At 51.7% G+C, this 14,830-nt stretch overlaps 1 protein-coding gene across 1 annotated transcript; it reads left to right on the top strand.

Moving 5' to 3' along the window:
• Positions 1 to 2,836: 2,836 nt before the first annotated feature.
• Positions 2,837 to 12,662, top strand: LOC139683528 (tubulin alpha-1C chain). The gene is made up of 5 exons (XM_071578756.1): positions 2,837 to 2,892; positions 6,583 to 6,805; positions 9,218 to 9,366; positions 10,709 to 11,389; positions 12,261 to 12,662. Exons 1-5 carry the CDS (start codon positions 2,890 to 2,892, stop codon positions 12,552 to 12,554), a joined length of 1,350 nt encoding a protein of 449 aa, XP_071434857.1. The 5' UTR covers positions 2,837 to 2,889; the 3' UTR covers positions 12,555 to 12,662.
• The last annotated feature ends 2,168 nt before the right edge of the window (positions 12,663 to 14,830 follow it).

Here is a 14,830-nt window from a genome sequence, read left to right as displayed (position 1 = left end):
CAAAGGTCAGGACTGTGCAACAGCAGCTCTGGAAAAGTCCACAACCAGCAGCCCTGGACCCAAGTGTTGCAAAGGAGGATTAAACTAAAATACATGACCCCTGTCAAAGCAATTTGGAGGTGATTCCTTGCCAGCACCAAACCCCACCTGTTCCTGTAGCAGGACAGGACCCCTGAGGCAGGAGGAGACTCTGTTACCTGGAGCCCCAGTGGGGAATGGGGCAGGAGCAAAGAGAGAAGCAAAACAGCCTATGCTCAGAAAATACAGGCTGGTGGTTCAGGAAGCCTCTAAGACAGGAATCCCTGAAGGTGAGGAAGAATATCCCAGGGCACTGGTGCTGTTCCACAGGCCCTTCTTCCACACTACCCAAGGCATTCCCTTGGGCCACCATGGGAGAGCTCAGAGGGAAATGGCTGAGCCTGAGCCTGTCTCCTCTTGGGTCATGGGTTATGTCCTCAGCAGTGTCCTCAGGATTAAAACACAGGTATCCAAACCCAGCCCCAGAGCAGAGGGGCACCTGCACCAGCACCATGGTGCCAACATTCGGCCCAGCTCCCATGGAGGTGGCCCTGGGCACTCATTTGCCACAGCCCTGTGTTGAGCAGAGCTCAGGGGATCATTCCCTGCTTGGGAGGCTCCTCCCCACCTCAGCCCCAAATCCATCCCATCCCCCTGTGCTGGGAAGGGAGGGAAAGGGCCATGTTTGTGAATGATTAACTGTGTCACACCATCCCTCCCTGTGACACTCAGCCCTGGCCCCAACCCCAGCCATGGGTGTTCCCAGTGCTGTTTCATCTGCCCTGACCAAGAGAATCATAGAATGGATTGGGTTGGAAAAGACCTCTGAGATCATCAAGTCCAACCCTTGGGCCAACTCCAGTCCCTTTACCAGATCATGGCACTCAGTGCCACAGCCAAGCTCAGTTGAAAAACCTCCAGGGATGGGGAATCCACCCCCTCTCTGGGCAGCCCATTCCAATGCCTGAGCACTCTCTCTGCAAAGAATTTTTTTCTGCTCTCCAACTTCAATTTCCCCTGGCAGAGCTTGAGCCCATCGTGTCCCCTTGTCCTATTACTGAGTGCCTGGGTTTGGGCTGCAGGGTCAGAGTGTGCCCTGGTTCAGCTTCAGCTGTTTTCACATCCTGAGCTGCTGTGCCCACTACCCGCTCTGATTTATCTCAACAGCCACTGGGAAATGGATTTTTGACCTGTCTCTCAGCTCTGAAAGCACCATTATCCTGCTCATCTGGATTTACTGGGACTGCTTTAGCTGCACCAAGTATTGGTGAGAGTTTGGTGAGAAAAATCATGGGTTTGATGCTACTTTGTTGAATCTCAAAGGCTCTTGGGCAGCTCCAGCCTGTCCTGGCACCACCTCAGCTCCTCTCCTGGGGCTTCATCCCTTCAGTTCCTGCCTTTGGAATCAGCCACAGGGGCTTCATCCCTTCAGTTCCTGCCCTTGGGATCAGCCACAGGGGCTTCATCCCTTCAGTTCCTGCCTTTGGAATCAGCCACAGGGGGTTCATCAGTTCCCATCACTCATTCCATACACTCGGCCTGACATGATTTCCTCCCACTCCCACCCAAAGTATCCCATTTGTCCAGGCTGCTCTCAGGAGTGGAGATCCACACAGGAAGATCTATTTTGTTATTGTTTAAATTTGTTTCACATCCCTCTCCTGAGGGTCAGCTCAGCAGAGGAAGGAGCAATTTCCTGGAACTGACGCTGAGCCCCTGGAGGGTGGGCAGAGCTCCAGGTACCAAACAGCAGACCCACACACTCAACAGCTGCTTCAGCAGGGCCTGAGTCTGCCAATCCCAGGAATATTGCTGTGAATACAACCATTAGGACATAGCACAGAGGTCCCAGCACAGGGACAGCCATGCCAGTCCAAGGACAGCCATCCCAGCACAGGCACAGCCATCCCAGCCCAGGCACAGCCATCCCAGTCCAAGGACAGCCATCGCAGCACAGGCACAGCCATCGCAGCACAGGGACAGCCATCCCAGCACAGGCACAGCCATCGCAGCACAGGCACAGCCATCCCAGTCCAAGGACAGCCATCCCAGCACAGGCACAGCCATCCCAGCACAGGCACAGCCATCGCAGCACAGGCACAGCCATCCCAGCACAGGCACAGCCATCCCAGTCCAAGGACAGCCATCCCAGCACAGGGACAGCCATCCCAGCACAGGCACAGCCATCCCAGCACAGGCACAGCCATCCCAGCACAGGGACAGCCATCCCAGCACAGGCACAGCCATCCCAGCACAGGGACAGCCATCCCAGCACAGGGACAGCCACCCCAGCACAGGCACAGCCATCCCAGTCCAAGGACAGCCATCCCAGTCCAAGGGCAGCCATCCCAGCACAGGGACAGCCATCCCAGCACAGGGACAGCCATCCCACTCCAAGGACAGCCATTCCAGTCCAAGGACACCGATCCCATTCCAGGACACTGATCCCAGCCTAGGGACACCAATCCCATCCCAGGACACCGATTCCAGCCCAAGGACAGCCATCCCAGTCCAAGGACACTAATCCCATTCCAAGACACCGATCCCAGCCCAGGACTCCGATCCCATTCCAGGACACCGATCCCAGGCCAGATCCGCGCGAACCACCGAAGGGCGGTGCCTCCGTTGGCGGGAAAACAAAACCCCGCCCCTCCCCGCCCCTCGTTACGAATCAACCAATACCATGCACAGGAACGTGACAGACATTCTTGCCACCCAATGACGCCCCGCCGAGCGCAAGCCGCTCCAATGAGCGCAGCGCGGGAGGCCCATCGCCCCGCCCCCTTGGTATATAAGCTAAGCCCGGGCGGCGTCCCCGCTGTCGCGGTGCTGCCCAGACACGTTGCGCGTCTGTCCCGGCGCTCCCGAGCCATGGTGAGAGCGGGCTGGGGGCGGCGGGGCCGTCCTGGGGCTGCGGGGAGGGCGGGGTAGGGCAGGGGGAGCGGGGCACGGGGCACGCCCGTGGTGAGCCGTGGGGCTCGTCCCAAAATGTCGTTCCCGGGTGGCTCCCGCTGTGGCGTCCCAAAATGGCGGCCTGAGGGACCCTCGGCCCCGGCCCCGCTGCCCCCCGGGGCCGCGGGTCCTGCTGCCCGCACCGCGGGATGGCTGCGGGGCTTGCAGGGTTACGGGGAGCCGCCGTGGGCCCCGCGGAGCAGGGCAGCCCCTGGCACGGCCGCCGGTGTCCCCTCAGTGCCGCCGCTCCGCGGGGCTGCCAGCGCCGGGAATGGGGCCATGTGGAGAGGTCTAAAGGGATTTGAGAGAGATGGGTATGGGGAATGAGGTGGTAAGTTGTGAGTCAGCTTGAAGATGGAATGTGGGAGGTGTGAGCGGGGCTGGGCGAACCACAGGACAGGGCTCAGGTGCTTTGCTGGGCACGGCCGGAGGCTGCGGTGGGTGCGCGGCCCTTCCTCGGGGGTTGTGGCCTCCTGCACCTCCCTGGAAAGAGATTGGCAGAAGCTGAAATGGACTGGTCTGCTCCTGCAGGCTTGTGAATGCGTGGGGAATATTTATTGAACTGAAAATGAGTTGCGAGTCAGAGCGCCGATGGGATGTGTTGATGTCCTTGTCTTGTTCTTGTACTTCCCCGGGAAGCTGTTTCTGGTCTCGTTTTTAAAATAAAGTCTGATCAGGAGTGCGAATACAGTCTCTTCAAAGGGTACAGGTTCCCTGGAGTCCCAGCCCAGGGAATTTTCCTCCATGTGATGTGCTGTTGAGCTTGGTCAGAGCTGTCACTGCCGCTCTCAGGAAACTTGGCTTTCCATCCACCTCACACAGGTGAAGTTGGACCTTAAATACCGTGCAGGGGACCCACGGCGTGACTCAACTGAGGGGCATTAACCCGGCAGTGAGTGCAGGGGGCCGAGTCTGCAGCTGCTGGAAGGGCAGTGACAGAGGACAGGCCAGTGCCCGTCAGCTGGAGCACATCCCATGGGCAAAGGAGGCAGAGACTGGGCTGGAGAAATTCTGCCTTAGTTCTTCCTGAAGCTGTTTCTGTGCTTGCAAATAATATATATAAGTGTGGAGAGGTCGTTTAGTGCTACTTCAGTAAATAACAGCATTCTGTGTCATGGGTTGAACACAGCACTTACCAGCACCGTCTGTAGCACACAATTAAAGTCATATTAATTACGATGCTCCCCACAGTGGTGTGTGAGGGCCCTGAGCTGTAATGAGTGTGACACCCTGAGCTGTAATGAGTGTGACACCCTGAGCTGTAATGAGTGTGACACCCTGAGCTGTAATGAGTGTGATACCTTTCTTGCCTGTCATTGCAACTTGGAGATGATACTTTGAAGGCTCAGATTTTGTTCTGTTCTTTAGTTTTCTTGGTGGTGTGAAAAGGCCACGCAGAGCAAAATGGGCGAGGGTCTTTTAGCGCCTGATAAAGGTTTTGTGCTTAATTGAACGGCCACATGTAGAAGTCCTTGGCGGAGTCACAGGGAAGCAGCTGAAGGGACTCTTGAGGCAGGACTGACAGTAGCATCAGGCCAGGTTTTGTGTCTAACCTTGTCTAGCCAAGTTTTGAAAACTTCCAAGGATGGAGATCCCTTTCCACCTCTCTGGTATCCTGTTCAAGTGCCCCCCTGATGTGCTGGGGAGGCTTTTCCTACCATGAACCTGAACCTCACAGCAGCCACTGAGCCTCCAACCTGGACCCACCTGCAGAGCAGAGGGAAGGCTTCTGCACTGGCCTTGTACCTCTTTTGATAGCCTGGCACATGGTTTGCCTCACTGAGGATGAGAATGCCCTGTGGGACATTCAGGCTTGGCTGTGTGGTGACCCCCCCAGGATCTTTGCAGCAGTTCTCAGTTACTGCTGTTTGTACTTGTGCAGAGTCACTGCCCCATGTGCTGAACTTTGTACTTTGTCAGAGTAAACACACTGGGGCTTAACATGCCACCTGTAGCACCTGGGCTGTGGGTGTGTTGCCAAGTTGTGCTTTCAGACATATTTTCTTTGGAACATGGATTGTTGCTGTTGCTTTGTGTGGTCTTAATGTAGTGCTCGTTCATGTGGTGCTGGAGAGCTCACATGTGGTCTGACATGTATTCACCTTGCTTGGTCATGCTAGTCATGGAATCTCCTGTCTTGGAAGGGACCCACAAGGGCCATTGAATCCAACTCCTGGCCCTGCACAGACACCCCAATAATCCCACCCTGTCCCTGTAGGTGTTGTCCAGGCACTCCTGTAGCTCTGGCAGCCTTGGGGCTGTGCCCACTGCCCTGGGGAGCCTGGTCAGTGCCCACCACCCTCTGGGGGAAGAACCTTCTGTGAATATCCAACCTAACCCTGCCCTGACACAACTCCAGCCATTCCCTTGAGTCCTGTCACTGAGAACCCTCTGCTTCCTCTCACAAGGCAGATCTGTAGACCATGATCAGATCTCTCCTCTGGGCTAAACAAGCCAAGTGGCCTCAGCCACTTTTCAAACCCTTCTTTACACCCTCCACCATCTCTGTGGTGCAGTGTAGTCCTCACAGTGTAGCCCTTTCAGTGACATTCCGCAGCTGTTTGGGAGCTTCACCAGCAAGGTGTAGGTCACTGGTAGGACCTCAGTCAGGTGAGGATCTGTGGTGGCCTGTGTTCTTCTCTGCTCCCTTTGGAAGGGTTTCAGGCTGTCCTGCTCTCCTGAAGGGACGAGTCCTCATCCATGGCCGTGGCTTGGCCTCTCCGTGGCACCACAGCCAGTTTAACTGTCCTGGGTGTCCTCTCTGCAGGTGGGCTGGGTGTCCTCTGCCATCACAGCACCTCCCCAGCCCAGTGCTTCTGCCTGCAAAGTGATGGAGCAGCAGCCTTCAAGAAGAATAGTATTTCAGTCCTGTCCTGAAATATTAAAGAAGCCAGGATTATGCTCTAGACATCAAAGGGAACCTGGGAATCCTTAAATGGGTAGGAATAGATCCTTTTGGTGCCGTGAACTATTTTCTGCATGGCTTCCATGAGGGAGTTTTGTCTGCTGATAAGGAGTTGAGTACTTTGTGTGCATCAAAGGGTGTGAGGCCTAATGATGGGTGTAAATGGAGGGATGCAAAGGGGTGTTTGGTAGGCCAAGACTTTCTTACACAACGGCAAAGTTTCCTAAAGGGATCAGGAGAATGTTTTTCTGATTTTATGTCCACTAAATGAAGTGCCCCTGGATTTTGGGGAGGGTTTTGCTGCCTCTGGTGGCTGTTCTGCTGGGGCTGGAGTCTGGGTGATGCTGTTCAGGACACCGAGGCCAGTGACAGGTGCAATCAGCAGCTTTTCTCGATATTCAGGGTTTGGTGTGAAGAGCGGGGTTGGCTGAAGGATTTGGAAGAGTTGATCAGACTCTTCCTGTCTCACCGAAGGACATTAAGGAGCAGTGAGCTTGTGAAAGTGATGATGTCCAAAAGGGTCTTCCTGGGTAGAGCTGTTGATGACTGAAAAGGGCTTTTGTGTTCTGTTGGTTTTTTGTGCCAAATACCCCCAACACCAGGACAATAAGGCCAATGTTTTAAGGGCTGTTCGAGCTGGGTGTGCAGAACGTTTGCTGAACAAGGGCGGTGCTGTTTGTGCTGAGTGATCCGTTTCTGTCCCGCAGCGCGAGTGCATCTCCATCCACGTGGGCCAGGCGGGCGTGCAGATTGGGAATGCCTGCTGGGAGCTGTACTGCCTGGAGCATGGCATCCAGCCCGATGGAAACATGCCCAGCGACAAGACCATCGGCGGCGGGGACGACTCGTTCAACACCTTCTTCAGCGAGACCGGGGCTGGGAAGCACGTCCCGAGGGCCGTGTTTGTGGACCTGGAACCTGCAGTCATAGGTAACAGTGACCTGTGTCAGGGCCTGCAGAACACTTGCACATCTTTGTGACTGAGGGATCCATTTCTCTAGGCCTGAAAAATGCTTTGGAACCACAGATTTTTATACCATGAAGCTTGCCTACACTTTCCTAGGGATGGAAAAATACTTGGCTTTGTTTGAGATGCAGCGCTCCAGGCTGGGCACAGAGTGGCTGGAGAGCAGCCAGGCAGAGGGACCTGGGGGGACTGAGGGACAGGAAGCTCAACAGGAGCCAACAGTGTGCCCAGGTGGCCAAGAAGGCCAAGGGGATCCTGGCCTGGATCCAAACTAGCATGGCCAGCAGGTCCAGGGCAGTGACCCTTCCCCTGGACTCTGCCTTGGGGAGGCCACACCTTGAGTGTTGTGTTCAGTTCTGGGCCCCTCAGTTGAGGCAAGAGATTGAGGGGCTGGAGCGGGGCCAGAGAAGAGCAACGAGGCTGGAGAAGGGACTGGAGCACAAGTCCTGTGGGGAGAGGCTGAGGGAGCTGGGGGTGTTTAGCCTGGAGAAGAGGAGGCTTAGAGGTGACCTCAGCACTGTCTGGAACTGCCTGAAGGGAAGTTCTGGCCAGGTGGGGGTTGGTCTCTTCTCCCAGGCACTCAGCAATAGGACAAGGGGGCACGATGGGCTCAAGCTCTGCCAGGGGAAATTGAAGTTGGAGAGCAGGAAAAATTCTTTGCAGAGAGAGTGCTCAGGCATTGGAATGGGCTGCCCAGAGAGGGGGTGGATTCCCCATCCCTGGCGGGTTTTTCAGCTGAGTTTGGCCGTGGCACTGAGTGCCATGATCTGGTAAAGGGACTGGAGTTGGACCAAGGTTGGACTTGATGATCTCGGAGGTCTTTTCCAACCTAATCAATTCTGTGATAAAGGATCCATTTCTCTAGGCCTGAAAAGTGCTTTGGGGCTGCAGATTTTTACAGCATGAAGCTTGCTGACACCTTTCTAGTGATGGGAAAGACTTGGCTCCATGTTTGTTGAGATGCAAACATGCACTATGAGCTCTCCAGAATTTCACTATTACCTTCTGCCAGGCTGTGGAGTTAAAAGGGTCTTGTGAACGTGCCTCATGCTTTTGCTATGCAAGCAGCAGTTACAGCCCTTTGGAACAGCATGACAGTGCTGCAGTCAGTAGAACCTCTTTAAAATATGCAGTTTGTATCACTAAGCAGATTTCATATTGTTCATGGTGCTTTCCCAAAGCAAAGAAATGAGTCTCCTTCACTAGTCTAAGTGCAGGAACTTCTGAATATGCACTTCAATTTCCTGTTACCTTATCTTTAAATAACAATCCACTCCTGAAAATCAGTTGTATTCAGCTCTGGCAACACAGTCTCTTCGTGTTCAGATATGACCCCACACATCAGCCACTGACAGCCCCCCATTCTGGGGCAGGACCTGCACTGCCAGCTCAAAGTGAGCTCCCAGTTCCACAAAACCCTCAGTCCTTGTGTCATGAATCCCAGTTTTGCTCTCACCAGAGTGTGCTGGAAATAATCCTGCTGGAGCTGCTTTATGGCTGTCTTGCATCATCTGGGGCTCTCATAGCAGAGCTCTGTGCTGTCTGTGCTTGTGCAGTTCTTGTGTTTATCACTCTGCAATACAGAGCTGGGGCAAATGTGTGAATGTGCTCAGGCCACTCCTGTGTGCCCAAACTGTGGCTCTCCTGCTGGTCCTGTTCAGTGTAACACCCCAGACCCCTTTCTGTGGCTGACACAGCAGAATGAACTCTGAGGGGAGCAGAAGGCTGTGGGGCTGGTCAAGGCTCATAATTCTGAAAGGAGCCCAAGCACCCTTGGCCATACACTAACAGAGGTCTGGCTTTGTGTTTTCTTGAACCCTGTGGCTGTTTTGCCTCCTCTGCTGCTGGCCAGGTGGTGGCTCTGGGCAACCAGGAACAGCTGAGACATGAGGTGAGGGAGAGCAGGTGGCAGAGCTCTCACCTGGCCTCGGGGGAAGGGGAGCTGATGAGTCTTGGGACAAATGACAGGCAGTGAGTGTTCAGTGGCTGTTGGTGATGCACGTGTGGTACAGGGAGATGGGCAGGAGATTGTTGTCTTAAATCTTGGTAATGCTCAGTTAGAATCATAGAATGGATTGGGTTGGAAAAGACCTCCAAGTCCAACCCTTGGGCCAACTCCAGTCCCTTTACCAGATCATGGCACTCAGTGCCACAGCCAAGCTCAGCTGAAAAACCTCCAGGGATGGGGAATCCACCCACTCTCTGGGCAGCCCATTCCAATACCTGAGCACTCTCTGCAAAGAATTTTATCTCTAAGAGTTTAGTTACTTTATGTTGGACACCCTCAGAAGTTTGAAAAACTGGTCTACAGAGAAAATTAACTTCTAAATAATATTTCTATATTATGAAATAATAATTATCTTGTCTTTCCCCAGATGAAGTTAGGACTGGGACATACAGACAACTCTTTCATCCTGAACAACTGATATCTGGTAAAGAAGATGCTGCAAATAACTATGCTCGGGGTCATTACACAGTTGGGAAAGAGATCATTGATCTCGTTCTGGAGCGTATCAGGAAACTGGTAAGACTCTTCTTTACTGAAAGCTCTTAAGCATCTTTTTTTTCATCCTGTTTTACAGGATTTGGAAATAAGGTTATCAAATACATAGCCCTGTAAGCTGTGCTTTCATTTTTTTTGTGGTGGGAGAATCTGTGGACTTAGTCTGCATCTGGTTTTATTCTTAGCCAACTGAGAATGGGTGGATTATTTCTTACAAGCAGCTTTCAAGTGGCCTAAATTGCTGATGAGGCACCTAAAACTTCACATATAGTTTCATGTTCAACTTCAGAAAGCCAGGACTGAAAATTATGATTTGCAGTTGCTGCTGGAGAAGGATTGGTCTCTGGCTGTGGCTCTTTGAAGGAAGTTTAAATAGGAGTCTTTGCTTCTGTGGTTGAGACTGTTGTTTGTGTTTCTTGCTGTAATGATTTCTGGATCAATTTTATGGTAGAAAAGGAATAAATCTCAGTAAGCTGGGATGTTTCTGCTCCCCAGTACTTTGGTCATGTGGCAGACTTATAAATTGGCAGCTCAGGGGGTTTGAGTTCTCTTTTTAGGGCTGCTAAGCATGTACCTTACCCAAGGTGTGTCACACAGGTGGGAATTCTCATTGCACAGAACAACCCAGGTCATACCTCTGGTGCTCTGATATGGAATACTAAGTGTGTTTTCCTGAGAACTTCACCTTTTGCAGATCACACCTGGAGTTATTCTCAGTGCTTGGCTGCCACAGTCTCTAATTAAAGCAAAGATAAGTTTGCAGCAGGCTGTACTTTGTCCTGAAAAACATGGTTGTAATTTCTTTTTACAAACTGTTGGAGGTCCCTGTCAGTGCTGGGAGTTGAGCTGAGCATCGTGTGGCACCTCTTTGTGAGGACAGAGCTGTCTGGTTCTGTCATCTGAGAGGCCTGGACTGGACTGGCTCTGTAATGCAGAGTGACAGCTCAGCCCCTGAGCAGAGACACACGCTTGGCACTTGTACAGGATTAGCACAGGAGCTCAGGGGTGGGGGATTGCTCCATTTCTTGTGCATGTTGAGAACATCAAATCAGTGTAAGGGATAGATGGTGTGTGTAGGTCTTTGACTATTCCTGCTTTTCTTGGTCATTGTTAGTGACCTTGGCTGAGAATGGGGAGTAAAAGGGGGGCTTTGAGTAGCAATTTGAGGAGGTCAATATGAGGGGGTTTAAAACAACCAAGAACAGTGTTTTTCATGGGACACCTCCTTGATTATTGGTGGATAAATTCAGCATTTCTGAAGCTTGAGCAGTTGGTTTGTGTAAGAATTCAGACTGTCTTTATTGAGCTTGATTTGGAATTCATGTCTACACAGTGACTCAAACACCTGTACTTTCTCTTCCAGTCGGATCAGTGCACTGGCTTGCAGGGTTTCCTGATTTTCCACAGCTTTGGGGGAGGCACCGGGTCTGGTTTCACCTCTCTGCTCATGGAACGCCTCTCAGTTGACTATGGGAAAAAATCCAAACTGGAATTTGCCATCTACCCAGCACCTCAGGTCTCGACAGCTGTGGTGGAGCCATACAACTCCATCCTCACCACCCACACCACGCTGGAACATTCCGACTGTGCCTTCATGGTGGACAACGAGGCCATTTATGACATTTGCCGTAGGAACCTGGACATTGAACGCCCCACCTACACCAACCTGAACCGCCTCATTGGTCAGATCGTGTCCTCCATCACCGCCTCCCTCAGGTTCGATGGTGCCTTAAACGTGGACCTTACTGAGTTCCAGACTAACCTGGTGCCTTACCCTCGGATCCACTTCCCGCTGGTGACCTACTCCCCGATTATCTCGGCAGAGAAGGCCTATCACGAGCAGCTCTCTGTGTCTGAGATCACCAACGCCTGCTTTGAGCCTTCCAACCAGATGGTGAAGTGTGACCCTCGCCACGGCAAGTACATGGCCTGCTGCATGTTGTACCGCGGGGACGTGGTGCCCAAGGACGTCAACGCCGCCATCGCCGCCATCAAAACCAAGCGCACCATCCAGTTCGTGGACTGGTGTCCTACTGGTTTTAAGGCAAGTCTCGTTTTCGTCCGGGTTTCTCAGACTTCTCATTCACTGTCCTGGGTCGCTGGAGTGTGTTTCCTCATCATGCTGTTCTGGGAGTACCTGGTTTGTGTTTTAGGAAGTGGAGGCTTAGGTTGTCATACAGAGCAGTTTTGTGGGTGACACATTTTATTCAATCACAGAATCACAGAATGGATTGGGTTGGAAAAGACCTTTGAGATCATCAAGTCCAACCCTTGATCCAACCCCACTGTGATCACCAGCCCAGGGCACTCAGTGCCCTGGGCTGGTGATCACAGTGGGGTTGGATCAAGACATGGTAGATTCTCACTCAGTGTCACATCCACAGAATCATAGAATGGATTGGGTTGGAAAAGTCCTCTGAGATCATCAAGTCCAACCGTTGGTCCAACTCCAGTCCCTTTACCAGATCATGGCACTCAGTGCCATGTCCAATCTCACCTTAAAAACCTCCAGGGATGGGGAATCCACCCCCTCTCTGGGCAGCCCATTCCAATCCCTGAGCACTCTCTCTGCAAAGAATTTCTACCTGATCTCCAACTTCAATTTCCCTTGGCAGAGCTTGAGCCCATCGTGCTCCCTTGTCCTATTGCTGAGTGCCTGGGAGAAGAGACCAACCCCCACCTGGCCAGAACTTCCCTTCAGGGAGTTATAGAGTAGAATGAGATGAGTTTTGAGGTTCCTTCCAACCCAAACCATTCTGTGATTTTAGAAAGACACATTTAATTTTGTTCTTGGTTGAAATGCTTCACCTGATAAAAAAGACATTACAAAACTAGTTTAGTGTTTGATGAGCTATTGATTATAGTCTCTGTAAAACACCCAAAGAAACTCATGGTCTTTTCTGCATCTCCTGTAGGTTGGCATCAACTACCAGCCCCCCACGGTGGTGCCCGGGGGGGACCTGGCCAAGGTGCAGAGGGCAGTGTGCATGCTGAGCAACACCACGGCCATTGCCGAGGCCTGGGCTCGCCTGGACCACAAGTTTGACCTGATGTACGCCAAGCGTGCCTTTGTCCACTGGTATGTTGGAGAAGGGATGGAGGAGGGGGAGTTCTCAGAGGCTCGGGAAGATTTGGCTGCACTTGAGAAAGATTATGAAGAAGTGGGCACAGATTCGGTGGATGGAGAAGATGAAGGTGAAGAGTATTAAATCCAACAGTGAATTGCAAGTCTTTGCCATTTTACTGCCTCTTTAATACTGATGTAAATCGTGTCAACTGATTGGAATAAACTTCTTTAATCAAGAACTTTGGTAGTGTCCAAACTGTGTACACTCATTAACTATTTGCAGTCAGCAGTCCAGGAGATGGAGTTTCTAAGGAAGGGAGCTGAATAAAACAGCCATGCTGTAGTTCAGTGAGTTCTTATCCTTAAGGCATTGCTAATTGAAGAGGTATTTCTGTCTGTTTTCCCCCAGAACATGAGACTAAAATGAGGATCTTTTGCTGGAAGATGAGTTAGGTACAGTTTTTCCACAACTCTAAAGGTGGTGTCACCAGATGTCACCTGTAAAAGGTGGAACACTTTCAAAACCAAAGGCTGTTTTTTAGTTTTCTCTTATTCTTAGATTTAATGAGGACCAATAACTTAGAGATGAATGATCTGGATGGGGAGGAGATGCCCAGAAAAGATGTACCATAGCATGAGGAACCTGGAAGGGAAAGAGATGCCCAGGAAGGAAGGCTGGGTGTGTCAGAGCTTGAGGAACCTGCAGCTTCAGCTGGAACCTGTGTGGTGGCTGCCCTTGGGTTGCTGTGTCCTCCCACAGGAGGAACTGGAGTCCCTGTCTGCACTCTGCACTCAGCCTTTGCCCAGAGCTGTCTGCAGCAAAATCTCTGGGTTAGCTCACCAGAGTTAGGCACTTGTTTTCCCTAAAACTAATTGTTTTGCAGAAGTAATTAGTCCACGGGTTCAGATATGAACATTGCCATCCTCCTGTGTAAGCTGATGGACCAGAGAGGATTTTGCTAATCAGGTTTATCTTCACGTGTGGATAAACTGTCTGAAACCTGCATGGACTGAGTGGGGCCTGGGCACACAGTGAGCCACAAACCAAGTAACTTGACTGCTGTGCAGTTGGATGACTGAGGAATCTCCCCCAGAGCAGAGCCAAACGTGGGATAGTTGAATGTTAAGATGATGATTGAGTCCTGAATGCAATTACAGGATGCCAAAGTCTGACTGCAAGATGAGATTTGGGCTGGAGAATTCCCTGCTGTCCTATTTCAATCTTTTTTGTTCTGCTTCTGATTTAATAGCAGAGTGTGATTGAGGCCAAGCCTTGCAGGCTGTGAGTTGCTTGGTGGGAGTCTCAGCTGGGGTGTGTGACATTCCTGAACTCCCTTCTGCAGGGAATCCTCAGTGCTCAGGTGGTGCTGCAGTGTCTGACACCCCCTCACAAAGTGGGCTCCTTTCCCTGGTCCCAGTTGGGTGGATTTGTTCTAGCTGGGAGGGTATCACCATTAATTTAGGGTAATTAGAGTAACAGGCTGTAGCTGTTGGTGGCAGGTCTCAAACAGCCTGCTCTGTGAGGGCTGACCAGGAACAGCTTGGGCTGAAAACCTGTTGTCCTGGATCACTGGGTGTGTTTTGGTGGCCGTTGGGTTGAGTCAGCCTGATTTGAACTTCTGGAGCTGGAAATTTCCAATTTTACACAGATGAGGAGCTTTAGGGCTTTGCCACTTCAGTGAGTGGCTCAGTATCAGCCCTGCTCTTGTGCAGGGTGTGTGTCAATCACACCTACCATTGAGCATGGCCAACGTTTCAGTGAGTTTCTTGTTGGCTTTTCCTTGTGGTTTTATGTTCCAGGGTAGAAATAATTGTCACTAAATTTAAAGTCCCATTGATTAACTTATTTTCCTGCTTACTGGTTGATTAAGCAAATGCTTGGCCTGGCCCAGGGGACAAGCATCATCATTCCAGTCACAACAGCTCCTGTTCAGGTTTTAGTGGGATGGCAGTGCCCTTGAGAGGAGTGTGCAAAGGGCTGGTTTGTGCCTTGCAGGGCTCAGATTTTCACATGGAAGACCCTGCACTGCCAGCAGGTCACGGGGAGTGCTCTGTGCCACAAGTGCCAGCACCAGGATTTCCTTTGAGCATTGTGTATCCAGACTGTGGGTTTCTGAACTGGCCTCAGTGTGATCTTTTAGTGGTGAGGAATTTGGCCTGCTCTGTCTCCTCAGTGTCTGGGTTTGCTGTCAATGTGGATCACCAGGACACTGCCTGTGTGGTGGGAATTGGCTCGGGGTGTGTCTGTTTTGTGATGAGTCTGTGCAGGGCACAGCAGCCCTGGAAAAGCCTTGTGCATGTGGAATGCTGAGCTCTGAAAAGCTGAGAATCTCATTCTGTGTGGACTGGATAGGCTGCATTATGCCTTTAATTTTTAAAAGTAACATGTAATGCTACTTAGAGAAGATGTCATCTGAA

The sequence above is a fragment of the Pithys albifrons genome, chromosome 28 (assembly GCF_047495875.1).
Source record: "Pithys albifrons albifrons isolate INPA30051 chromosome 28, PitAlb_v1, whole genome shotgun sequence".
Classification (NCBI taxonomy): domain Eukaryota; kingdom Metazoa; phylum Chordata; class Aves; order Passeriformes; family Thamnophilidae; genus Pithys; species Pithys albifrons.
This window is presented reverse-complemented; position numbering and strand designations above follow the sequence as displayed.